We start from the raw sequence: 26,746 nt of genomic DNA on the forward strand, positions 1-26,746 counted from the left end.
TCTGGGCTTTGTCTCAGCAAACTACATAAACAAAGAATGAGTAAAAAAAATGCTACAGCACATAAAAGGTTTCACCGAAAAGTCTTTTATGGGTGCTCGTCTCTGCTGATGAAGCCATCCAGCTCCTCCTCAGGTCAGTGACTCAGGGCCCATTTCCAGTTTTCTGTGCAGGCCTACGCAATGCGGACACTCAGTCTGGCAGGAGGCCAACTCAGACCATGCAAATTGAATTTAGTGGAAAGTTAAGTTCTTTTTTTAGTGCATAATTAAGTTTTTTTTCCTATTCTATGTGGCTTGGAGAAGGAAATTAACTGAGTTTATCATTCATTGCCTTGTTTTTACGACCACAAACAAACAGGGCCACCGCATTACAAATGATTTGTTGTGGTCAGAGCCAGTTTTACGGCTCCAGATCATGTTATTTTACTGATCTGTTGACTATTATGCTGTCATCCTTGAACTCAAGTGAAATTATGTATTTAGCAATTCTCCCAAGTGACACATATTGGCAAAATGTCCGACAATAAAGATCACTGTTGAATTTTCAGCATCAGTGTGAGTTTTCTGTGACATTGTGAACCGCCTACCTTGTGTGTGTGTCTGTGAGTGTTCCCGTGGGAGTATTCATCTGGGTTCCCTTTAACTAATTGTGAAGAATGGAGGAGGTCAGCGAGATGGGAAGAGGCTAAGGAGGAGGAGGAGGAGGAGGCAGAGACAGAGGAAGACAGACAGTGTGAGAGGAGGGACAAATGGGAGAGGCTTAATTGAATGAAACCCTCTGCTGCTCTCAGATGCTGTAAACAAGGAGGAAATCTAAAACGAGCATTATTCCTTATTGAATCCCTCTGGAGGACTCGGTTTCGTCTCTGTTATCTGTTATTGTTCGGAGCATCACCTGCTAACCCCAATCTCCTGGCTGCACTTTCAAACCAATTTAAACAATGCAAAGCTAAAACCCTTTGACTGAAATCAATCTGTTGCACCTAAACTGATTAGCTGGGCAGAGAGGCATGCATGCAGACTGTACATCCAAAGCGGCCATACCCAACACCACCACCCACATCCCCACCCCCACCCCGCTCCCCATTCAGCCCAGCACACGCAGCATATTCCTGATGAAGCATCCTGCTGTTTAAACTCTGGCTGATCTGTCTCTCCACGAGCCCTAAATCAACCTTATAGGCCATTTTAGAAATTACTACCATTAAGAACTGCATACATACACTTTTCCCCATTTGTGCTTAGAAAAGCACACGCACATGCATCCATGGCTTCTGCTGATCTGGACATTTGATTATGAAATTATCTGGGTAACAGCGGAATAAATGACATTGTCACCATTTATTCAACCGACAAAAATGAGCAGCTCCTCAAATTAAACTCAGCTTGACATTCTCATTGGTCTATTTCCATTTATGTTTGATACTAATTTAATTTATTGTATTTAGATTGGTAATTAAGGTGAACTACTGCTCTGTGTTACACAATTAAGAATACAATTATCTTATGCACCATAAAAATTCACCTCAACTTGTGTCAGTGGTTCTGCTTATGATTCTTTATGCAAATGCATTATATGTGCATATACTGAATTTTTAAATGAATATGTACACATGAAAAATAGTATGTATAGCACTATGAAGTGAAGACATGTATGTAAATATGTACAATTTATTGTATATTATAGCATGGAGCTTATTAGAAATTGGAGGTAAAGTACTGTGCAAAAGTTCAAGCTTTTAGTTAAGTTGGTTTAGTTCAGTTCTAATGACCACACATTCGATGGCCAAAATACAAAACCTCCTATCTGAAAAAATCACCTTTTTTGGGAAACAAAAAAAACGTGGATCCTGGAGGATTCTGTTGGGTTTCTGTAAATTGGCTTAGAGTCTGGTTTTGACCAACTCTATATGTAAAATGTCATGAGATAACTTTTGTTAGGATTTGGCGCAATATAAATAAAATTTGATTGATTGATTGATGGTTTAGTTTTATTATAGCATGGTCTTTGTTGTTGTTGTCAGGTGACCTTCATGTCATAAGAAAGGGCAGGACTATCTTGCAGATAGACTGAAAATGTGGGGTCATCCTTGTTCTCACCATTTAATGTGAAAACTCAAAATCTAAAAATTTGCAGACGGGAGGTTTTGTATTTCTAAGATCCAATCTGGATATTTGGGATGTATGATGCAAAGCAGCCAAAACAAAAGTTTCAGGGAAAAGACCGTTTCTATAAACCACTGTGGGAGTATTTAATGTGACCTCTTTGCACTTAACATGTCTTTAACCCTTTTGTTCAGATAATATGAGATTTATTGATTTAATTTTCTGGCTTCATTCAACACATGTCAGATGTTTCTAACGGTTTGTTCTGCTTCTTGCCATGGGGTCAGAGGTCACACTAAACAGTCACTTTAACCTTTAAAGCCCATTTAATTCAGTTTTCTGAGTCTTTTAAGGTGGCACATATATTTTCTGTATTTTCTTGTTGTTTCTGAAGAAAAGAGAATGAGAAAATAAATATGTATGTTGAAATCATCCCTGCAAAACAACAAAGGTAAAGGTGGCCTAAGACTTTTGCACAGTACAGTATGTTTATCCCATAAATTACATGCATTGAATTAAATCCACAAAGAGACATTTTAGCATGGTTAGATCTTATATGTTATCTTATTAGGTTATATTTTCATATATCTAATGGGAACTCTGGGTAAAAATAAATAAATAAAAGCAGTATTTACTCAATAAAATAGGTTAAAGGGATCTTAGCAGATATTAAGTTGGATCCAACATTTAAATCTTGTTTCTAGTAATTAGATTTTAAACAAATGTCAAGCCATACAATAATAAGGGAAAATGTACAAGTAAGAAAGTTTTACTCATTTTAAAGTGATTAATTTCAATGATTTAGATTTTTCACCTCATTCTGCATTTTTCATGCATTTTCATGGCAACACTTGACTGTTTAGTTTAATGATACTGTGGTTTGATCACTAAAAATGATTTTGGGGATTTCATTTTTCAAAATTTACTTGAAAAGTTAAGTAAAGTTAAATTTAAGTAAATCATCAAAATTTTCCCTTGGTTTAGTAAAAGAAATATCTATGGAGTTGGTAAATCGAAATAGTTTTTGTGGGATATTTGATAAATACAACTAAATCTAACAACATGAAAGCATATTTGATTAACTTTTTCTTTTTTGTATGTGTTTGTGTTTAATAATGTCACTTTCTAGCTATTGTTTTTTGAGAACTTTCTTTTATTGTGTTATTGTTTTTTTTTTGCACATAGTCATATACACACATATACACATACACATATATACTTACACAAAGCAAAATAAATAACAGTACAAGAAGGCAGGATGACTCACTGTATCACTGCTGGTACTGTCGTTAGATGTGAGTCATGAGTTGGACTCAAATTAATGAACATATATATCTACATTTTGGCATAGGTTTTTCTAACCAGTGATCACATTTTCATGGTATGAGAGCATAAATGTCATTTAAACGTCAAATGTTTCATTTTTGTAAATATAGTTTTTATGCTAATTTAATGATTAATAAGGAATTACAACATGCTTTGTACATTTAAAGACCCTTAATGTATATTGTCTCACTTTCACTACATATTTTATCAAATGAACTGCAATTTTTCTTACTTTACAACAGATTTTCTGTTTTGTGGGTACAGCTCAGTGGTAAAAGGTGATGTCATGCAGGCCTATTTCCACACACCAACAAGATTTAACGGCACTTGAATCAAAACATATTGACAGTTATAGGATTGTTTGCCTCTCCTGCCTGGCTGCTGTCAGTCAAATCGGATCAAACCCTCCTCACACGAACCCGATGAAGCAGATTAGCCGGGAGTTAACCTCTTTATGATAAAGGATGTTTATTTCCAAACTTCCATTTTGATCATTGCTGATTTAGCCATAAATGTTTTACACTGCTTTCAGGATTTTTAACAATAGAGAAAAGAAAAATGTGTGTGAATCAGCTGTGTTGTAGCTGTCTCCTCCAGTTAATTGTATTTAAAGAACAATACATCTGGGTAGCTCTAAAGGAAATATTATAAGATAGCCCTGATCAGGTTAGAGGAGATCATTTTCATGTAATACTTTTGTAATGATAATACCCTGAAGCTTAAGTAATAAAGGCAGGAGTGAAATCTGCCTCTTGTCAGCGTTTACGATGAGAAGCACTTGCAGGATTAGATGTCTTACGATCAATGCAGCCTTCTCCCCCAATCATTAAGACTGCTCTTAACAGATTACAGCCCCCTCCCAAACACGCACCGTTTTCTCTCCACCTCTTTATGCTCCTCCTTCTGTCTCACATACTCTCTCTGTCTGCACAGATCCAAGACAGCCTCTTCGCCCTATTTCTCCACATTTATCTGTAAAAGTTTGGAGTCTGAAGATACGTTTTATTTACCCGTTGAGTTTCCTGGTAAAATGAGTCTGGTTTTATTTGAGCTCCATGTGAACAGACAGCGTGATGAAACAGACTAAACTCAAATTCAACAGGCTCTGAACAGATTGAAACTATAACAGACATGGACCTGCTGATCATTTTCTGTCACATCCTGCTTTTATGTTTCGATCCATCGGCAGCAACAAGCCTCATCACAGGTAAGAGCAAAAATAACACAAAAAACTGATATATAATTAAGTATATTTACTCAAGTAATGCAAGTACTACACTAATCCTATGAGTCTTTCTGTTTTATGTAGATTTAGACTTATTTCTTACTACTCTAGATTTATCTGACACTTAACATCATTTATTTTATGTCTGATTCATCTACATCATAAAAAAGCTGTGACCCTAAATGTATAGAACTACAACACTGAATCAATTCAATTCTGATTCATGCAGCCTCAGTTCAAGTCGATTCCCGATTCACTTCAATTCATTATCGATTCCTTGGGGAATATTTCAGTTTTACTTGGATATGACAGACATTTTAAGGAAATACTATAGTTTACCAAAGGAACACTCTCAGCTGAAACACTATCAAAAATATAAATTGTTACATTAAGAATTGACTTTAAAGTAGTGACATTAATGTGCTTTTTCTTTTACATAAACCAACCAAGCCCTAATAGGTGTCTTATTTAGTGCAGCAACTGTTGCACATTCACAACAAAAGGTACATTCATATTATTAAAATGAAGATCAATTTGAATCAGAAAATCAGTTTTATGAACCCTGGTTATTTGCATTTATCAGTGATAATTTACACAGCCCAGCCAAAAAAACAAAACAAAACAAAACAAAACAAAAAAAAAAACAAACAGCGCCTACATTTAAATAAGCAAATAGATAAATGGATTCCATTGGATAATTACTGCAGTGATACATTTGTTTCAGTTGCAACATGTTATTTAACTGTAACTGATGCAGTGAGGAGCTTCTCATTTCATTTCAATGGAAAAAGGTCATGTGGTCTCATGAGTCCAGACTGACCCTGTTTCAAAATAATGGGTACATCAGGGTGGATGAAGTCATTACCCATCATGCCCAGTTCCAACAGTACAAGCCTGTGGGGGCAGTGTTATGATTTGGGGTTGTTTCAGTCGGTCAGATCTAGGATCAGTAACATTATGTTTCCATAAAATGATGGAAATAACAATGCCACAGCAAATGCATGTTGCAAATAAAGCTAGGTCAAATAAATATTAAAGTGTGGAGGTCTTTTTTTGGCCAGGTTATGAATAAAAATAATATAACAGTTTGCGAGGAGACACTTATGTACAATGAGCACTTGATATGATTTTCCACCTTGGGAACAATAAATTTTATCTGCATCTGTAAAAGCCATCTTTTAGTTGAATTCAGGACTTTTACTTTCAATGGAGAAAAATCAATAACCAATTTTTTTTTTTATAATTTTCTTTTTTTTTTCTTTTCTTTTTTTTTTTTTTTTTTTACCTTTTTTTAACCAGAGAGAATCCCATTGAGATCGAGATCTCTTTTACAAGGGTGACCTGGCCAAGAGGTCAGCAGCACACACCATGAAAGAAAACAGACAGGTAGTAACAATAATTTAAAACAAACAGTAATAATATTGTAATAACAGAAAAGTTAGACAGTTTTTAAAGTACAGTTAATAAAGTGTAAAAAATTTAGTTGAGGTCACAACAATTTAAAAACACAGGCACTGTCTGATTGACTCTCAATGTCTTGTTTATAAGATGGAGCAAAAAGCTTTAAATGACATGAGTTCTGGCATTTTCAGCTCCATTTGAAGTGTGTTCCAGGCAGAGGACGTGGCAAAGCTGAAAGCTCGCTTCCCCAGTTCAGTTCTAACTTTGGCTATATTCAAATAATATAGATTACAAGACCATAAAGAATATTGGCTGGTTGATCTTTGGAGACGAGAGGATAGGTATGATGGTACCATACCTAGAAGAGCTGTGTAGGTTCAGGTTAACCAGTGGGTCAACCTTTGCAAATTCAGACGGCCACTCAGCTTTAGCAGATAGTTCACAATGATAGTGAGGCAATTACAACCAGTAAAAAAGCATAGTGTAGATAGATAGATAGATAGATAGATAGATAGATAGATAGATAGATAGATAGATAGATAGATAGATAGATAGATAGATAGATAGATAGATAGATAGATAGATAGATAGATAGATAGATAGATAGATAGATAGATAGATAGATAGATAGATAGATAGATAGATAGATAGATAGATAGATTACAAGTACAGAATTTTCTGAAGATGTATGGCAATCTATTCACAACATTCATTCATCCTCAATCTGTTTAAGACACAGAGTAATTCAATTCAAAGTGGTTCACAGACCGCATTGGTCGAAAGTGAAGTTGACAAAAATTAAATCGGACTTGAATCCAACTTGTGATCATTGTGAAGCTGAACCGGCCACACTGTCTCATATGTTCTGGTTTTGTTCAAAACTGAAAAACTTTTGGCAGTCTATATTTAAATTTCTTTCTGATGTAACAGGGTCTCATATTGAACCTGATTCAACAATTGCAATATTTGACATTACATCACATTGTTTTCATTTTAACCAAAATCTAAAAATCTAATTGCCTTCACAACTCTTCTAGCTCGTAGACCAATACTACTAGAATGGAAAGATAAACAACCTCCAACATTCAAATCGTGGTTTCTAGATCTTTTACATCATTTAACATTGGAAAAAATCAGATATTTATATAAGAGGATGTGCCAATAAGCTTTTCAGTACCTGACAACCTGTTCTAAATCACATAAAAAAGGTAGATATCTCACTTATTCCACAATAGTCTTATTAATACAAGTCTGTGACTAATATCTGTATTCCTTATTTATTTATTATTCTTTTTGTCAATTATCTTTTTTTTCTTTCTTTCTTTCTTTTTTTTTTGGTGCAACAAGGTGGGAATGTTCATAGGTTTGGGTTTAAAAACAAAAAAATAGAACAATGACTATTATATTTTTCTGTGACTTGATATATAATAAAAAACGCTTTGAACAAAAAGATTACAAGAAGTAAAAAAGCGTAGTGTACGATGGTAAACAGTGTTTAAGGACTGTAAACATTTGGTTGAGGCATTCATATACAAAACATCACCATAATCTAACATTGGTAGAAAAGTAGCCATTACCAGGTATTTAAGAGCTCTGAGTGAGAGGCAGGATTTATTTCGATAGTAGAAACCTAGCTTCATCCTCAGTTTACGAACCAGGTTTCTGATGTGGATTTGAAAGGGAAATCAAGAACTTACTACACTGCCTGGTCAAAAAAAAGCACAGTATTTAGTTTGGATTGACTGTATTCGCTGTGGCATCACTTCTGCCACATAATGCAATGTGACAGTAAATATCGCAAGATTTATTTCTGTACAGAGTTACACTGATTTTTCAGATCTTATATTGATGATGGGAGAGTCAGACCCCTGTGTACAGTCTTCTCCATCACATCCCAAAGATTCTCATTGGGCTCAGGTCTGGACTCTGGTGTCTAATCCATGTGTGAAAATGATGATGTCTCATCTTGGTAGTTCTTCTCAGTTCAACTGGACTGGTTTAGCTCTCTTGAAAAAGTTTCATCTCTCATCCAAGAGACTTCTTCAGTTCTAATAACTGGTGGGGGAAACTGGACTCATAAGTAAGTAAGTAAGGAACTTGGACTTTCAGTTATTAAAACTGAAGAAGTCTCTTGGATGAAAAACGAAACAATTTCAAAAAAGCTAAACCAGTCCAGTTGATATGAGAAAAACTACCAAGAAGAACAATGACCTGAGCAAATGAGAATCTGCACAGACACGATGATGTCTCATGCTCCCTGAACCAGTCTTTAACCATGTGATCCTGATGAACCCTGGCATCATCATCTTGGAATAGGCCTGTGTCAGCAGGGTAAGGAAAAAATCCCCTAGTGTTCAGTCCTGGTCATCCAGTATAGTCAGGTTCAGCTGACCTCATTTTATGGATGCATAACGTTACTGAACCTAGACCCGACAATTTGAACCAACCCTAGGCATGGTGGGTAATCACTTCATCTGTTTCTCCTCTCATCCTGATGCTCTCATCACTTTAGAACAGGGTCAATCTGGACTCATTACACCACATGACCTTTTTCCATTGAAACACAGTTCAATCTTTGTGCTCTCTATAAAACTGATGGTTGTTTAAGAAATGAGAAGCTACTGAAACACATAAATCACTGCAGTAAGTATCCAGTAGAAGGATCTGAACTATTTGCTTGGTGGTGTCTTCTTTTGGCTGGGTGGTGTATTTCTTTTTTCGTCTCAAGACTATCATGCAGTAAAAATATAAGCACTTGGTCCTCTTGTGACTCTGGTTTTCTCCTCTTGTTTCTTGACTCTACCCTGAATATGTGACCCTTTAAGCTGATATATTTGAAGCCAGAGGTAAGAACACACATTTTAATGTCAAAAATTCACATCTTATCTGAGCCAGTCTTGGATTCAGTGCTTATTGATCGTGTTTAATGAGGTGAATGTGTGTGTGTGCAGGTCAGCGTGTGTGTAAAGCAGGAAAAGGGAAGCCCTGTTACAAACTGGCCTACTTCTCTGAACTCCGGCGGAAGCTGAACTTCGTGGAGGCAGAGCTCGCCTGCAAACGGGACGGAGGCCAGCTGCTGAGTGTGGAGTCTCTGGCAGAGCAGAAGGTCATAGAGCAGCTCATCACCGAGCTTCGCCCCACCGACGGAGACTTCTGGATTGGACTCCGCCGTAACCATGGCGATGGTGACAGCATCACCGACTGCTCTTCACAGTACTACTGGGTGGACGGCAGCAAGTCCACGTACAGGTGGGTACGGGAGAGGTCGAACTAGGTAGATGAGGTACATGTAAATTCACTTTCACCATTTCAAGGTAGCTTTTGTGTTTGTGTAAAATGTGGCATCGTGGGTCCATCTGATTACATTTTACTGGGATGTTTTTGGTTCTAAATAAATTTTTTTTAAAAGTACAAACTAACCCATAATGAAGGCCCAGATACTAAATATGAATTAGTTAACTGAAGGTTATTGCACAGCTTATTGCACTTAATTCACATTTTACAGAGTTAATGCACATTTTTGGCAGTAATTGCATGAGAATATATGGAGGAAAGTTGTTTAAATTAGTTGCTTATTTTAAGAACACGCCTAACTATTTTAATTAATGTTGGTTGTAAAATATGATCATGTGCTTCATATTGACTGAATAAAGAGCCAGTCTGCTACAAATAAGCAGTTAATGATTAATATATAGACCTTAATGTAACATGTTATAGGTTATATATTTATATAACTGTAAAATATATTTGATTATATTTATAGAGGCGATTCTATTTATCATTTCTCAAAGAGAAAACTAAATTCCACCCTTCCAAGGACAATAAAGCGTAAACAAATTTTTTGATTAAGTTTGATGACCTATTTGGAGTTTAATTAAAAGTAAAGCAAGATTAAAGAATAAATAAAAAATAAATAATAAAATAAATAATAATAATAATAGTAATAATAATAATAATTATAATAATTATAGTAATAATAATAATAAAGAAGAAGGAAAAGAAGAGGAGGAGGAGGAGAAATCCTTGATTCTTGATCTTGTCTGAAAATTAAACAAACAGATTAGTGGATTAACTACTTTTTCTTCTTCTTTATAAACATTGTAGAAATCTACTTTCTTTCAACATCTGATTATGCAGGAGAAAATCTGATTAAAGCAACAAAACACTGAAACACTTTTTTTTTATTTAATAATGTAAACATGATAAACCATAAAGTGAATTGAGATGTAATTATTTAATAATCTAAAAGCTATAGAACAAAAAAAAAAAAATTATACAGTTTTCTGGCTCTGCCTCGTGTGCAGATAATGGCCCTTACAGTAAAGTGCTTTCTGATAAATGATGTCCTGAGAAAAATGACTTTTTTTATTACTTAAATCATTCAAGATTTATTTGCTCTCTTTTTTAAAAACCCATCAGCCTAGATATATTTCTGCTGTCTCATTTAGGATGATTTATCTGTCTGCAGATGGAGTTGTCTAAACACAACAACATTCACAATAACTATGTGTAAATGCACAGAATGAGGCAAATGAGTGCCTTACTTGGGATGTAAGGTATATGCAGTATATAAATAATAGATTTAACTTTATGTGTAAATAAAATGTGATGAAAATATTTGATTTATAATGAATAAATGTCTGACTTGACTATTAATACTGCCATTAATAAAAACGCTTGAATTCATTTCGACTGATGTGCGTGTTTGTAGAAACTGGCACTGGGATGAGCCGTCATGTGGATACGAGGTGTGTGTGGTCATGTACCACCAACCGTCTGCTCCCCCCGGTCTGGGGGGGCTCTATATGTTCCAGTGGAACGACGACAACTGTGAAACCAAGAACAACTTCATCTGCAAATACACTGCAGGTATTAGAGCACACGGTTGGATTGTTCTTTTCATTACCTCCATGCAGGAGGTTATGTGACCCCTCCTGTCAGTCTTTCTGCTTAATTTCATAAAATACTGCACTGACTCTCATGGACCTTGGTGGTGGGAGGATTAGGGCATAAACCAATAACCAACCTCTTACACTTTGGAGCAGATCCATAAAAAGGGAGGAGGCTGGAAGTGGTTTTCATTTGTGATTTTTTTAGGGGTTTTTTAGTTCTCCATAAAGTAAAATGCACAGTGTATTCAGTCATTTTATGCAGAAAATCAAACTATAGGTGATAAAAACATTCAGCTCAAAGCTAACTGATGAGTAGCTTTCACTCTTTCTCAGTATATATTGTTTTACAGTAGCAAAAAGTATAGACAAAAAGGAAAAAAGATGAGTGTGTTGTTTGTGGTAGCAAAATTGCAAAGAAGCTGGACCGTTGTACTGTAATGAAACAATGACACTGACAAGAAGGATGAAAACATAGATCATAATTTGTCTTGATGGAATGAAAAGAAAACAGACTTGACTTTAGCAGAGGTCTGTGCTCTCTGTCTACTTTCTTAAGTGTTGAATTCTTTTAAATAGTGACTCCCGCACTTTTTCAGCCTGAGACCCAAATGAGAGCGTTTGGTGCCTTACAAAAACACATCATGACTTTCCATAGATCTACATGTTACAGACACTGTCATTTTTGTCTTTGTGTCTTTTATGTTGTTTTAATTTCATTGCCTTTTTACAAAAGTTTTGTCCTGTTATTGTCTTTTAGTCTCTAATACATTGCATATCGTTAGCTTCATAGCATAAAAGTCTAATTTTTGGCCAAAGTGTGATATCTGCGTAACTTAACTCTCCTTATTTTATGCAGATATCACAGTTTGGCCAAAAATATGACTTAGACAATTATGCTATGAGGGCGACGATATATATCTAGTCATGTTCTTTACTACTGAGGTTAAACTCTGGGGTGCATATGGCTTTGTTGTTTTCCAGAATGCACTTTTCTTCTGCTTTATTAGGGAAAATGAATGTTATTACTACATATTTTACTTCTTTATCTTATTGGAGGCCCAATAATAATACCTCTCTTACCCATAAGTTTGGGAAACACAGCTTTAAAATATCATGTAACAGATGTTTTTTCTTTCACAGAGAAAACATTGGATACCTCCCCTCCACCAAACTCCACACAGACAGGTAGAGTGTACTAATAACTGTAAACATGGGGATAGTTAATGGATGCACAGTGTCTGAACAGCGTGGATTCCTTTTTTCCTTTTTTTTTTTTTTTTTTTTACAGATATCCCTTCATCTGTGCAACCCTCGAACACGAACAACTACCAGGACGGAAGTATATGTTCACTTACTTCAAAACTGGATTTATAAATGTGTACATCCACATGTTTACATTAGACATCACTAAACTTATGTTGATATGTTGTGTTTCTGTTTCAGCCTTGAATTTGGTTTACATCATTATTCCCACCATTCCTCTGATACTGCTGTTCCTAACTGTGACAGGAGTCTGCTGTTATAAACTTCTGACTGGACGGTGAGGACCTGAGCAAACACTACAAACAGGAAAAAGGTTTACTAAGTTCATGAAAACCCTCATACATTGAATCCCAGTAGTAACCTACTAGATCAGTCACATCACAAGAAATAGTATCAATACTCTGCTTTGAATGGTAATTTTAGTTTATTGTTGTAACACATGGTTTGTCCATAAAAAAATTGTTTGCCTTGAAAAATTGCTTTGTTTGAATACTATAGAATGGGTGTCTCTGCATTTATTAATGTCTACATTTATCTGCTGGACACTAGTTCTTTCCTGCTTCCATTAAAGTCAACCTTAAATCTTTTATGCACTGATGGATTCAGAATGCAGAACTTTACCTTTACCTAATATTTACATATCTGATGAGAATATAGAAAAAGTGAACATGAAAGAGCAAAGCAGGTGAAATAACACTGAAAAATACAAGTTTTTATTAATAATAAAGAATAAGAAATTATCAGATCATTTCAAATACTTTTTCTTACTCTTAATATTTCCAGTAAATTGTACACAACATTATATAAGCATTTGGTGGATTATATTTGTATCAATTTGGTAGATCTTGAAATTTTTAATTGCAAAATACATCGATTTACCACATTAAACATTTACCACCTGGTTCTATGACATAAGCATATATAGATTTTTTTCCTTTTGAAGTTACTTAATTAAGTAGTTCTTTCAAGGTGTAACTGACATGAAAATTTCAGGGCTTGAATGTGATACTTATAGATGCCTTAATATGAAAATTGAATACAGAAAAATATGTATCTATTAGATTTACTAATTGTAATGTTGGTGATCACAAAGGGATTCTATCCAATCACAAAAATCTAGTTATTTGTGATGTGATTAATGCTATTTCACTTACCTTTATGAACTTTTACTGAAGGTTTGTCAGTAATCAGTGTTAATGTGAGGTTTAAACTCCTTGCTTCAAATTGATCTTTTCCAGCTTTGTTCAGTTTAAAACATTTGTTATAAAAGTGATTAACCCATAAAAACCCAAACGTCCACCATCTACCAAAACCATCCACTGATATAAACTGTTTGATCCCTGTTGATCCACTAATCCATGTAAATAAGTGGTGTAAAATACAGTTTGTCATCTTTTCATGGTCATCAGATATGACCCATTTGGACGTTCAGAGGCTCTGTAGTGAATGTGGAAACACCGTCATCTTCTACAACATTAATTCACCAGTAAATCCCATGGAGTTGGATCAATGATAGTGAATGGACACACTTGGTTTATGTTTAGTTAATGATAGATTTTGCTCTAAAAAGTCACTTTTTCTTCAGTTTTCTCTATTTCTGACATAACAATCCTCAACTTTACTCTAAGCTTTTATGAATATCTACGTGATCAGGGAATTAAATGTTGGAAAATACCTGATTTTAATAAAAAACAAAAAACAAAACACAAAATACAGAAGATAATATTAAAATAAATGGCAATAAACCACTTAAAGATGGTTAAATATAGAGGAAAAATTCATTTGGAATTACCACAAATGTCACACTAGGTCCTTAAGTTAGTTTAGTTTTAAACATGATCTCTAAAATATTATATTTCAAAGATAACCTTCCAACACTGAATAGAAAGACTCTGTAATCTCAATGTTTTTATCTTGTTTTAAGCAGTTTATTAATGTTTTAGATGTGACTTTGCTTATATTTTTTGTGACACAGACAGAGGAGACAGCAGAAATCAGAAGTCTGTCAAACAGAACCAGGACTCTGCCCGAGTCCCAAACCCACCGACGTGTACAACGTGATCCGCTCCCAGAAGGACGACGACCTGGTTTCTGCTCGTCCACACACCAAGAACACCTCTTTCCTGTGTTCCTCTCCTGACACGCCAACAGGTGACTACGACAACCTCGGCGGTCGGGACACAGAGAGCGGCTTTGTCACACTTGCGAGCACAGAGAGCTGCTTCCTGAACTTTGACCTCACTGAGCTGAGCCTCGGGCGTCGTGGCACCCGTGACTTCTACGACACCAGTTTAGGTCGATCCGGGAAGAGGGACTTGAACGACAGCAGCCTGGGTCGCACTGGACACAGAGAGTTTTATGACAGGAGTTTGGGCCGCCGAACAACCAAGAGCGAGCACTACGGCAGCGGCGTGTACGGAGACCATGAGTTGTACGACAGCAGTGTGAGAGCAGGAAGTGAGCTCTATGAGCCCAAACTGAGGCCGGCACCCACAGTCAAGGCCGATCTCTATCAGACATACATCAACAACGGCAAGGAGGACACTTACCAAACCACTCTGGGGACCTGGGGGCCACGCAAGTCCTACCAAGCCAACCTGGACTGCTACAGAAACGGGCTGACTCTGGACAGGAGATACTTCAATGAACAAGACTGGATCAACAGAGAAAACTACTGACCCTCAAAACCTTCCATTTCCAGTGTACTGCAGTGTGTGTGATTAGGACTGAGCGCTGGAAAATATGCATGTACACGAAATGACTGTATCTGTGTGGTGTCTCACGGAAGCCTTTAAGGGATGAAAATCAGACAAAGAGATTAACTATTGATATTCAGCCTCATCATGTGGCCTGTTATTGATCCTGTGTTCAAGGTGTATCTGTTAGCTTTCAATAATAGTGGGTGATTTAACCGAAATTTTCTCTCACAATACAAGTAATTTTATATCATGTATGATAATATAGATCACACTACAGTATCATTATTGGAAATTCCTTTAAGAAATAACCATATTTTACTTAATCACATTTATTTACTCTCTTTTTTTATTTGCTTCCATACAATAAGTTCCTTCAGAATTATGTTCGATCATATTCTCTCCCATTTTTGTTTGAAAATGTCCACCTTTGCCTCCATGTTGAAGAAATTTATGTGACCAAATGACAAAAAGTATTGTTATAAAGAATGTAATGTGCGACAACAAGATATGAACAATAGAGCATAATATGAAAAAAATATACATTTATCTATGATCACATAATATAGGTGCATCATCATATTGCACATCCCTGGTTTTAGGTTAATTAAAACCAAATTTGTAAAGAAATATTAACATTAAATTAGTTGAGACAAAGCATAAATAGTCCACCCTATCATAATAGAAGGCAAAAAATAAGACTTAAAAATTTTAATTAAAACAGACCTTTCAACTAGAGATCAACCTAATAGTCAGATCTGGTATTCAGCATTTATTGACTAATATTATTTTTTTATTCGATAAAATGAATAAATATTTAAAAAAGATCAAAGTTACCATCATGCGGTCTAGCGTACAGTCTGACTTTAAGCTCCATCTGATCAGTTACATGTTGTAACAATACTAGAATTTAAAAAAAAGAACAATCATTTATATAACAGTAACTGTTTCTAATGTTTCTTATTGTTCAATTGTATGTTTTTTTATTTAAGGTAAGGTGTCTAGACTAATTTTTTTTGTTGAAATCTTCTCAAATTTGACACCGGGGTTTTTACTGCAATGTAAATCAGTTCCAAATTGGTTGCTGATCTTTTTGGTTATTACTAATCAGCTCTAATAAGAACAATACTGGTCAAGCCCAAAACTCGACACCCTTACATCTTTCTGAAAATGTTTGTCCAATGATCTTTTCATCATCCAGCCCCAAAAACTTTCCCTACTGAGCACAACAAACCCAGTTCATTTCACTCTAACCACATTTATGCTGCATTTACAAACATGTTAAGTCTTGACTGAGTAAAAACAAAACCCCTGCAAGGTTCGACAGATGAGTGGGAACATGCAGATTAGATAACACCTGTAGTCATTTGTGTATACAAGACGTCCTCACAAAGTTCCTTTAAACTGCAGTATTATCAAACTTTACAGAGGCAGTAAAGTCCTAACTCCCTCTAGTAACGCCCCAGATTTGACCGGAGTGACTCTGAGTGACTTTGATAGTGAGTGTGTGTGATTTGCAGCCTGTTTGCATGGCCTTGTTATGCTGCCCCTGCTTGGTGGGATGTTTCATGCCTGAAAATGGTTGGTTTTCTATTCAAACCTGAGTTTACCAGATTTTAATAGGCTACCTCGAACAGATCATGACACAACATACACTGCGTGAGGGAGCAAAGGCAACACAAAAAATGTTAAATGTCCATGTACTGAATGTGTGTTTTGTTTCTGCCTTAAATTGAATGTGTCAGGAAGTGTCACCATTTGAATTTAAGGCCTTCAGCCTCTCTGACCAAATCATATAACCTAAAGATGAATGCTAGTGGAAAGGAGCGACATGCAATAGATGAGCTTGAGTGCCTGCAGCCTGACCACAGCATCAGCATGAAACTGATGAGACAATAAAACATACTTATTATTTACTCAGAATGTTTAAATGCCTTGATGTCTCTCCTGTAAGTGAGAGCGGTTTGTATGTTTGTTACATAAAGAAATCTACAAATAAAATCCCAATTAAACCCAATTCTAAATCTGTATGGTGGTGATTTTAATAAAAAAAATTTAAAAAAAGAGAAGGTTGAGTTTGCAGTCAATCAGATTTTATTAACATTCCAAATTAAATTAATCATGCACTCACACACTCATTCATCTTTACAACCCACACCTGACAAAGCAGATACTGTTGAAGTGCTGTGTGAGAACAAAACAAGATTTCTCAAAGTAATTATCAGCAATTTCACATTTCAGGTCCACATATTCAAGTTCAGTACAAAAAGAAATTTTGCGTCAGCCCATGGATAAATAAAATGTTGTAATGCGCATCCACCGTAAGATATTCATTTACAAACACGCACAGAGAAACTGAGATAAAACCGTTGACAAACAGGTCCAGCTGATATCTGTCAAGCACACCTGCATACATACAAAATGTTTTACTCGTTCACACACATGTAAGCCCAAAAGCAGACTTAAATGTCTTTAAAGGGTCAGGTATCCTCAAACATTTTAAGAGACAATACTTCAGAACATGTATATGCACTCACGCACAAATACCAGCCGATTTGAGGGGAAGTGACTGATTCCATTTGTCCGGACTCTCTGAACACTGGGCTGGTTCAAAGGTTAGCCATGGCTCCGCTTACGGGCCTGCTTTTGCCGCCGCGGTTTCAAGATGACGTAGCGTCTGTAGGTGGTATGATGTTCTGATATAAATGGGATGTAGAATGCTCGGAAAATGGGAGATGACCTGACAGAGACAGAAGTTTCACCAATAAATTCAGTTTTTATAAACTGTGAAAGCACTTAAAAATCTGTGGACGTTCATGTTGGTTTACATGAAAACAATACCTTGATGCCTGAAGGAATGGCTTATAAGCAATGATATTCCACTCTTCTTTGTTGGAGGAATAACGTGGCTCATGTGGCGTCTCTTCATCTGTGTCTAAGTCGACCAAGTAGTGGCACTGTCGTAAATCCACCTGCACATGGGGAAAAGTTTGGACGCTTGTAAAACTACAGTTATTTCGGTTATTGGTCTAGCAGAGGGGTCTCATTAAACCCTGGGCCATTTATTTCCAATGCAGCATTTCCACTGGTATAGGTTTCAAGCATAAATGTGGTTACAATCCTTGCCACCACACCATACATTTGATACAAAAAGTCATCATCATCGCATTACACTTAATACATAATATATAATAGCCCTTGAGGCTGGTTGTAGGGGGGCAATGCCCCCATAAACAAACATTCATTTTGCGTGTACCCATTGTGAGGTACACACAGCACGGACTGCCCCGCCCAATATACCCCCCCCCATTGAATAAGTACAACGAAAACCGGCTGACCCACTGTACGTACATAGATGTTTTTAGATCCTCTGATGCAGAATTACACATTACACCATTCAAATGAAACTGCGACATGCCAAATATAAATATATCTAAACACACCCAAATGAGTGACTTACATATCTTGATGGTTCTTCCAGGTTCTGGTCATTCATGTTGGCTGGGATAATCTGTGTGGCCAGGGGACCAGATGAGTATGGCTGAGGAAGCTGACCTTTGAACTCAGACTGAATGAAGTGCAACTGCCAGCTGAAATTTAGACAAAACAGTCACATTAACTACAGTAAAAACTTTAATATGTAATATATGTTAAAAAAAAACAAACAAACATGGAGGCCTCTTTTAAAAAATTACTTTAAATTGAAAATGCAAAATCTAAGATAAAAGGCAAGAATTTACAGATTCCTAAAAATTCAGACATAATTCCCTTAAAATGACTCTAACTAAAACTGTCAAAGTAACCTCTAGCTATAAATGACAAAATGAATCTTCCACATTTCTCTGAAAAATATGATCTCTGTAGCACTGTAGGCACTAACTTGCGTGGTATGAGGAAGCTGCTGGGGAAGCGGTACCACTCTTTTCCCACACATATGCTAACAGGCCTGCCTTCAGGGACCGAATGAAGCGTTGGATCCTTAGCGATGCGGTAGAACTCTGGGTAAAGGTCCAGAGGGGCGTGGTAACCTGTCGACAAGAATTTGTTTAAAAATCTCACGGCATCCATCTGGATCTGTTACAAGTACTATAATGACACAGATGTATTTAAACCCACCTCTAAAGAGCGCAACAGAGCGAGACAGTGACAGCACCGTGAAGACCACGACTGCACTTAAAGCCAACCAGTTAGAGGAGACGGTGTAATGCTCCAATCGATAACGCTGAAACAGGAAGTGGTAGCATTTCTGCAAGGAAAAAAACGTACATGCAGAAAGTCAGGTTTTTTTCAGGATTAATGGAAGTTTAAACAAGAAGGACTATTTAAGACCTCTGAAAGATCATTAAAATAATTTAATACTTATATCACATCCAAATGCACTGGGGCCAATAGAAAACAGAATTAAATTGCATGATGGGAGGTTTGCTGAGGGCTACATGTTTTTGCTGATTTTAATGCCTTTAATGCTAATATGACGGTTTTGCAGCAGGCTTTATTATTTTTAGCAGCCATCAATTACTGAATCAAATAGATTCTAAGGCAAAATTCAAAAGTCAAAATTGTATGATAATCTTAAGGTCTAAAACTCATATTGATGAATATCAGACTTATTAAGGGCCTGCAAAAACCCTATTTACTAAACAAATCTAACCAAGCAACACAGAAGTACATTTAGCTTTCAAGTCATATATGCAGCATGGCAGAACCTGCAGAGAGGAGAGGGCCACTGCCCCGCTGAGGCAGATGAGGGGGTAGATAGGAAAGAGAAACCGTTCTTCTTTATGAGGTCGGGTGAAGAAAACCAGCATCCACAGATACATCGGAGACAGAGTCAGCCAATATGGACGGCCCAGGTTCTGAACTGTAGGTGAAGACACATGAAGAAGGGCATGATACATGCTTGGAAAATTACCATTATTCTGAACTTACTGATCAGACCAAATGAAATGAGAATGATTAGATAAGTGTAATGTTCTTGTTTAAAGCCTTTGATATTAGATACATCTATGGAAAAAAATAAGTCACTACTGTTATACTCTTTATAGGTACATGTTTGAGTAAAATGAACATTCATGTTAATTGCAGACCAATTCTGACTAAGAACAGTTACCCAAAATTCTGAAGGAAACCATTGTCATTTAGAGCATTTATTAGCAACATTAGCAGAGTTAAGAAATCGGTATTCGGTGGAACAGCCTTGACATTTGTGCATATGGGCAAGAATTCCAACAGGCTTTCACAATATTATACAAAAATTAAGTATCTCAGCTTTGCTCAATAGACTATAATCATTCAACATCAGGTCTAGAAATTTTGTGATGGTCTGTTAATTTTTTCTAGAGTTGGATTTACAGTTGCGCAAAAAATTATTAGGCCATCAAAAGTCATCAAAAACAATGGTTATGCAATCAAGTACTAACTCCTGTATGTATCATATGACTAAAACAGACAGAAAAAAAAACATGGAATGCCTAAAAGCACTGTTTTTGTTTTTGTCAGTACAATGCCATAGCTATTGATGTCAGAACTTAAGTGATTTTGGTTTTTAATCAAGAAAACCATGGAAAATGGCTAGATATCAGCTCTTAAATTAAACTCTTATGAGCTATTTTTGTTGTTATCATTAAATTTCTCCAAACAAATGTACCTTTAGTTGTACTGGGCATTAAAATGAACAAGAAATTGAAGAAAACAAGGGTGGTCTAATAATGTTTTCTGCAACTGTATATATACTGAAGGGCAGTTCAGTTCAAGATAGTGGACATGGCTGGGTCAGGTCATGTAATCTTTCACCAGCAACAGCCACACAAAAGCTGTGGAAATTCACCAGCACAGCTTGTTTCAGAGTAACTTGTTGCACTTGTGTTGCTAAAATTTAATGAAGACAGTGAGGCAAAAACATCAACATAAAAAGGGACACTAACGGCAGTGAAGGAAACAGACACCGCCTACCATTAAATCTGTGTAACAGTGTCTCCATGAGGGCAGTGAGGGGCAGAGCAAACAGCGCCAGTGCAAACACGAGGTTAAAGTTCAGGAATCCATTTAGAAAGTAGAAATGCCAGGGCTCTGTACCTGAAAATTAAGGAACATAAACACCAAATAAAAACACTTACTGAGTGTCATAATTCTGCTATTGACAAATCTAAATCATAGCAGCAGATAGAATGATAAATGGGGAGTATCCTTGTGGATTACCATACAGATCAGGCCCATGTGGTGTGAACACATTGTACAGCAATATATTGAGAGGAGCAATGACCAGTTTGCCATAAAAGAAAGAGTCCACAGCCACCAAAGGTACCTATAAAGAAAAGAAACAAAGGAAGGAACAGATGTAAGAAAAAAAAAAAAACATATACACATTGCATGCAGTGGATTTAAACTTAATAATATTTATATTTAATGCTGTGACAATATACACACATTTTATCTCTGCATATACTGACAAAGTGACATTATGAAAACTACATGCAGCTCTGTCCAGTAAAATACTAAGTTTAAATTCTGAGTTTACTCACCAGTAGTAGCAGTAACGCAACAGCACACCAGGTGATAAAACTTTTCCACTGCCTCTTCAACACCAGCAGGTCGAAGGCAATGGGAACCCTGTCATATAAAAGAAAAGTAAATCAACCAGACTGGATGAGACTGTCTGGCAGGAGTACTGTGAATAAAAATACCACCTCTGTTTATGTCCCTACCCAATCAGAACAGAGAACGGCCATCCTACTATGGCGCCGGCAGCCACACCTGTAACGGCTAACGGAGTCGAGTCCTGAAACCATCCCGTCATAGCAACTAACGTCGTATACATACAGAAGGTGGACGGCAGGAATGCTGTGAAAAGGAGGGGGGGGGGGATGCATTATAAGAATAAGGAGCACATGGATGTCTCACACAAACATGCAATAATCTCAACCTGTCAACTTGGCTGTGTTAAAAGTGGCAGATTGTCTAATGCAGGCATGTTGTATTTAGTACATAATATCAAACAAACCTGGAAATCTGCAGTGACCCACAGATAGATGGATGTACACTAAACCTGTCACAATTATTACATAATCACCTCATCACAATTATCTAAGCTGACATCTAAGCCTTCTATTGGCAGTAAAATCTTATTCATTAAAAATGTAAAGCTGAACCGACCAGAGCACTTCTTAGAGTGTCTGAATTAAACAAATGAGACCAGAATGACACCTGGGAAATAATTACAAAGGTCAGTTTAAGTGATTGGGAATTAGCATTTCATATCCAGTGGTATTACACTTTAGATAGATCCACACTGGCTTCATCTTGGAGCCTTGTGCTGTAATTGCAGCCAGCTACTCTGTCTGAGTATAGGTCAAAGGTCACTTATATGCATTAAATGTGGATATAGAGCTCAGGAGATTTAGACAAAAATTAGTATATGGTCTGCAGGAGATAAAAGGAACTGAAAAATAGAACATAAAATTGCCATTGTACAATTTGCGATGATATATTTTCAAAATAATTATTATTTGTGGCTATGGTAATACATTGAATTTGCTTGATTAACTGAGCTTTTCTCACTGAAAACTTGCAAAACTGTAATCCTCTAGCAACCATTGTTGCGCAAAATTCTAAACATAACCTGTTTGCTTCTTGTAATATATTAATTTTGTTTAGTTTACTTGTCTCAAACTTTGAAGTAAAAAAACAAACAAACAATAAAAGCAAGAACTCAATTACATATGCACCCATCAATGGTCATTAATAACAGAAAAGTAATGAAATATAATAAATTTAACATAAATGTAATTGTGAACATGTTTCTCCAGTCATACATGACATGTGGCTTTAGTAAGGAAAGAGTATTTAATGTCTTGTCTTCAGTTCTTACAGCCAGTATATATATATATATATATATATATATATATATATATGCAATTACAAACGCAGATCATCCATAACATTACATTAACCTTGGGCCATATCAGTGATGTCTATTTATGATAAAAATAGCATGCTCACAAAGTTTGAAACACTGCAATGAGCTAATAAGCAAGCTAACACTCGGAAACAAACAACACTGATAATGGACATGAATAATCTTATTGATTTCACAAAAAATATTGGACAAAAACATAACATAATTGTATGTAAGGCCATGTAGTACAAGTATGCTGTCTGTACACTGTTACAGAAAGTAGCATGTAGTATGCAGTAAATATGTATTCAGTATGCAACTCTGAACTGTTTTTGGAGGAATAACTGCTGCATCAGTTGAATGCTCAGAATGGCAAGGTAAAACTCTTACAAGTGACTGGAGGAAAAAAAGGGTGATATGTGGCAAAGAAACCTCAGAAAGAAGCAATTAAAAATAATAAAGACAATACACACTCATTTATTTAAATAATGCATAGTATGTTGATTAAAACTGAGAATGCTTGCATAATTAAAAGAATGAGATAATAATGAATAAATGTGACTAAATCTGACTAACCTGCAGATGAGCAGAACATGCCAGTGCTCAGGACAAGGAAAGCCAACATCAGACGGCCCACATGCAAACCAAACTTCTTACAAACTGCCCTGTGTCACAAACAAACAAACCAAAATTCTTTGCTTTCATATTATACTCGAAGTCCAAATATCAGGCCATATTTTGCAAACACAGGTTCTTTGGAAGTCCACTATTTGCATTGAAAAGGAAGGCAAACTCACTTGTAGAAATAGAGTTCACAGACACAGCAGGAGAATGCTAAGACACATCGTACAAAGTAGAACACCAACACCTGAAACACAATCATAACACAAGACTAAAACCTTCTGCAGATGTTCACTACAACCTGATGTATATGTCTGAGTGAATCTACTGCATGTTGGATGGTATCATGTCGGGAGAATTTAATTCAAATCTTTATTAGTTATATTATTTGAGCCAAACACAACTACTTGGTATCATTAGGGATGCACCAATACATCAGCCGAATATCACCATTGGTCAATACTGGCCTTGTTGACTGTGATCTAATGTCAGCAAGTGGATGTAACCGATGTTTATCTCTTGTGTTATCTTAAAGGAAGTTTCATAAATGGGCTATTAAAATGCTTCAGTTATTTCTTCATTTCTTTGGCAAGGGAGGGGAATAAAGAACAAAAAATAAAACAAAACATCAGTCACCATTTGGCAAACCAGCCCAGTATTTTGCAAACAGTGCACCCCAAAGAATCATCCTCTGGTATAAAAACAAGGATGAAACTAAAGGAAATTACATATTAAACAACACTATTTCTAGATTGTTTTCCACCACTGCAGATGTGATTGGTGCTCTTAATAACATCATCGAGGTCCTTAATTTCTGTTGATACGTGCCATTATTTCAGTTTGTATGTTAGAGAGTTTTTATTTCTGTGTTCAACATTAATAATTGGCTCCATTTCCTCTTCATTAGGTATACTGCATGTGCATAAATAAATTACTCTTAGTTGGGTAAAAGCATAATTAAATCATGAAATGCAATTATTTGTATAAAAATTAACAATTACTAGACCTACTGGTAACACAATAAAGGCAAATAAGCAGCTACAGGTCAGTTAATATTCAAGTACATATCACAACAAGCAGTGAAAATACTTTGGAAGAGTTACCTTGTTTGTCTGGAGTACATGAGCATGCAAACAAGCAGGAAGAGCATGTAACCACAAATAAGCGTAGGACCTGATGGCGTACAATGGAGAATATTCCCATGTTTGCATCCCTGTACCATAAAGCAGGTAGTGCATCTGCAGAAAAAAATCAAAACAACTATTACCGACTAGAACAGTTAAAGAACAAGCAGTAACATAAAGAAATGCACAATTCCTGAGAAATAAGCCCTACAACGTGATTAACAGATCGCCTCTTTTAGTATCAGGTACTCACAGGCTCCCAGTAGTTGAAAGTCTCATCGCAGTCTGAGATGTTGCTGAGCAAAGCTGCACAGAAACGTGCTGAGAGCAGGCATTTAAAGGCAGTGGAGCCTTCCGGAGCCCAAACCTGACCTCCACGACTTACTGACCTGAAAGACAATGACACAAAACATATTCAGACATTGAACGTCAGCGTACTTAGAGAGTGTATGATACCTGCTGTAGACATATTATCAAGGAAAGGACCAACATTTGAGCCATTAATGGAACTTGAAGTGGAAAGGAGTGTACCTACATACTAAGCCTCTCAAATGAGGGGTGTGTATGTATTCATTGCACAGAAATGTATATACCTCATTCATACATATCAGGTATATGAGAGACTATGTTGCAGTGAAGATAAGTGCAACTAAACTTTTACATTCTGAGTTTTTACAGTAGATACAATAATTTCCAGGTCACTTAATTTGCTAATTGAAGTGTAGAGAGGTAGGAGAAGTACCAAATATTTGGGTAGTTTCAGCAATGCAATGCATCACATTTTACAGGATTATGATGTTGCTGTCTTATGTGAATTATACATCTCATCTTTTCGTGAGTCTTGTTTTCAGCTTTATGATATGCAATTTCCTGCTAATCCAGGAGGTTACTTCCAAACATGCAAAAATCAAAATGTCTAGACATAAAACACAAGCGGGGGTTGAAAAGCTGTAACAGAGACACTAAAGCTGCAAATAGTACATGATTCACCTCTGAGTCAGAAGTATACAGTGGCATAATATGAAAATCCACAAGTACAGGTCTTGCACTGAATACCTGAGAATGTCCCATCAGTACATTAATGGTATGTATTATAAGTGTCAGTTACAACAGTGTGCTTCCTCAGAGTGAGTACGCAGTGTTTCATGAGTACAGTTGTGCGACCCCTCTGCTCCTTATGCCTTATGTGTGCTATGTTTCTCTGTGCACATCCATCATCAGATTAGTTAGATTAGTCGGCTCAGCTGCAGCTCAGCATTGATCCTCACCTTACGTTTTGTTATGACACGTCACCAGACAAACTATTTAATGCTGTCTTTCAACAAACGTACGAAACACAAAATAAAAGCAAGTGATTTAATAATATAAATCCCTTGACAGAATCTGAGAGTGAACTGGTTGATTCTTCACAGATAAACTGTTGTATGTTTTCATAAATCTGACAATAGATAACCGGGGGGAATGAATGAAGTCGACCTAGTAATTCCAACTGCGTATCCTTGCTCTATTTAATATGAACAGCCAGGATACATTTTGCTAAAGACAACACATATCGTTAATATTTCGCAGTGCTGTAAACACGTGGTTCTTTACATTACGTTGTTATCGTGCTGTCATCCCAAAACTTGCCTAACGTATAAAAGTAGCTAGCTAGCTAGCATCGCCCTGTCAAACACGGAGGGATGAACGGACCCGAACGTCTCTTTTCCAGGCTTATACTCACTCTTGTCGGGTCTCTGTGATTTTACTGTCCTCGGCCCCTTTCTCCTCCTTCGGTGGCCGGGTGTCGGGGGGGAGGTTGACGTTGTTTGCATCTTGTCTGCTGCCTCGCCTGGTTCGCTGCCGAAGCCCCTTGGCCGCCATGTTTATCGACGCAGCTCCGGTTATTGACAGATACTCGGCCTGTGTGAACGGCGCGTGCCTCCACTCCGTCCCGCGTGCAAATACCACTGGGTCCGCCACCTTAAGGATGTCTGCTTTTGACTTTTACTTATTTTCAGTAAAAGTGAATTCATGACTATGTTTTTTCTTTTTTGTTTCTTATCGCTTTGTAACTCTTGCGGATTATTCAATCAATTGTAATCAATATAATAATACTAATAATAATAATAATAATAATAATAATAATAATAATGATAATAACAATAACTTATCTTTTTTTCTTAATGAATATATGGCGTTGCATTTTAGAATGTGCT

At 36.5% G+C, this 26,746-nt stretch overlaps 2 protein-coding genes across 2 annotated transcripts; one reads left to right on the plus strand and one right to left on the minus strand.

The window, feature by feature from the left end:
- Window positions 1-4,527: 4,527 nt before the first annotated feature.
- Window positions 4,528-14,990, plus strand: layna (layilin a). Its single transcript, XM_030153485.1, has 7 exons — window positions 4,528-4,639; window positions 8,884-8,904; window positions 9,010-9,307; window positions 10,770-10,927; window positions 12,091-12,142; window positions 12,239-12,490; window positions 14,189-14,990. The coding sequence occupies exons 1-7, from the start codon at window positions 4,564-4,566 to the stop codon at window positions 14,889-14,891; spliced, it is 1,560 nt and encodes a 519-aa protein (XP_030009345.1). The 5' UTR covers window positions 4,528-4,563; the 3' UTR covers window positions 14,892-14,990.
- Window positions 14,991-16,984: 1,994 nt separating this feature from the next.
- Window positions 16,985-26,447, minus strand: alg9 (ALG9 alpha-1,2-mannosyltransferase). The gene is made up of 15 exons (XM_030154120.1): window positions 26,272-26,447; window positions 24,802-24,937; window positions 24,528-24,662; window positions 23,601-23,671; window positions 23,380-23,468; window positions 21,614-21,749; window positions 21,431-21,518; window positions 21,108-21,213; window positions 20,862-20,984; window positions 19,616-19,770; window positions 19,026-19,155; window positions 18,790-18,937; window positions 18,370-18,499; window positions 17,751-17,881; window positions 16,985-17,649 (listed from the first exon to the last, which is right to left on the minus strand). The coding sequence occupies exons 1-15, from the start codon at window positions 26,409-26,411 to the stop codon at window positions 17,526-17,528; spliced, it is 1,842 nt and encodes a 613-aa protein (XP_030009980.1). The 5' UTR covers window positions 26,412-26,447; the 3' UTR covers window positions 16,985-17,525.
- Between the last annotated feature and the right edge of the window lie 299 nt (window positions 26,448-26,746).

The sequence above is a fragment of the Sphaeramia orbicularis genome, chromosome 14 (genome assembly GCF_902148855.1).
Source record: "Sphaeramia orbicularis chromosome 14, fSphaOr1.1, whole genome shotgun sequence".
NCBI lineage: Eukaryota > Metazoa > Chordata > Actinopteri > Kurtiformes > Apogonidae > Sphaeramia > Sphaeramia orbicularis.

Coding starts and splice junctions, on each gene's coding strand:
- layna (XM_030153485.1), top strand. CDS start 4,564: ATGGACCTGCTGATCATTTTCTGTCACATCCTGCTTTTATGTTTCGAT. Junction 4,640..8,883: donor AGCAACAAGCCTCATCACAG/GTAAGAGCAAAA, acceptor TGACCCTTTAAG/CTGATATATTTGAAGCCAGA. Junction 12,491..14,188: donor TATAAACTTCTGACTGGACG/GTGAGGACCTGA, acceptor TTTGTGACACAG/ACAGAGGAGACAGCAGAAAT.
- alg9 (XM_030154120.1), bottom strand. CDS start 26,411: ATGGCGGCCAAGGGGCTTCGGCAGCGAACCAGGCGAGGCAGCAGACAA. Junction 23,469..23,600: donor TGTGAACTCTATTTCTACAA/GTGAGTTTGCCT, acceptor TTTGTGACACAG/GGCAGTTTGTAAGAAGTTTG. Junction 18,500..18,789: donor AGCTTCCTCATACCACGCAA/GTTAGTGCCTAC, acceptor TCTAAATTTCAG/CTGGCAGTTGCACTTCATTC.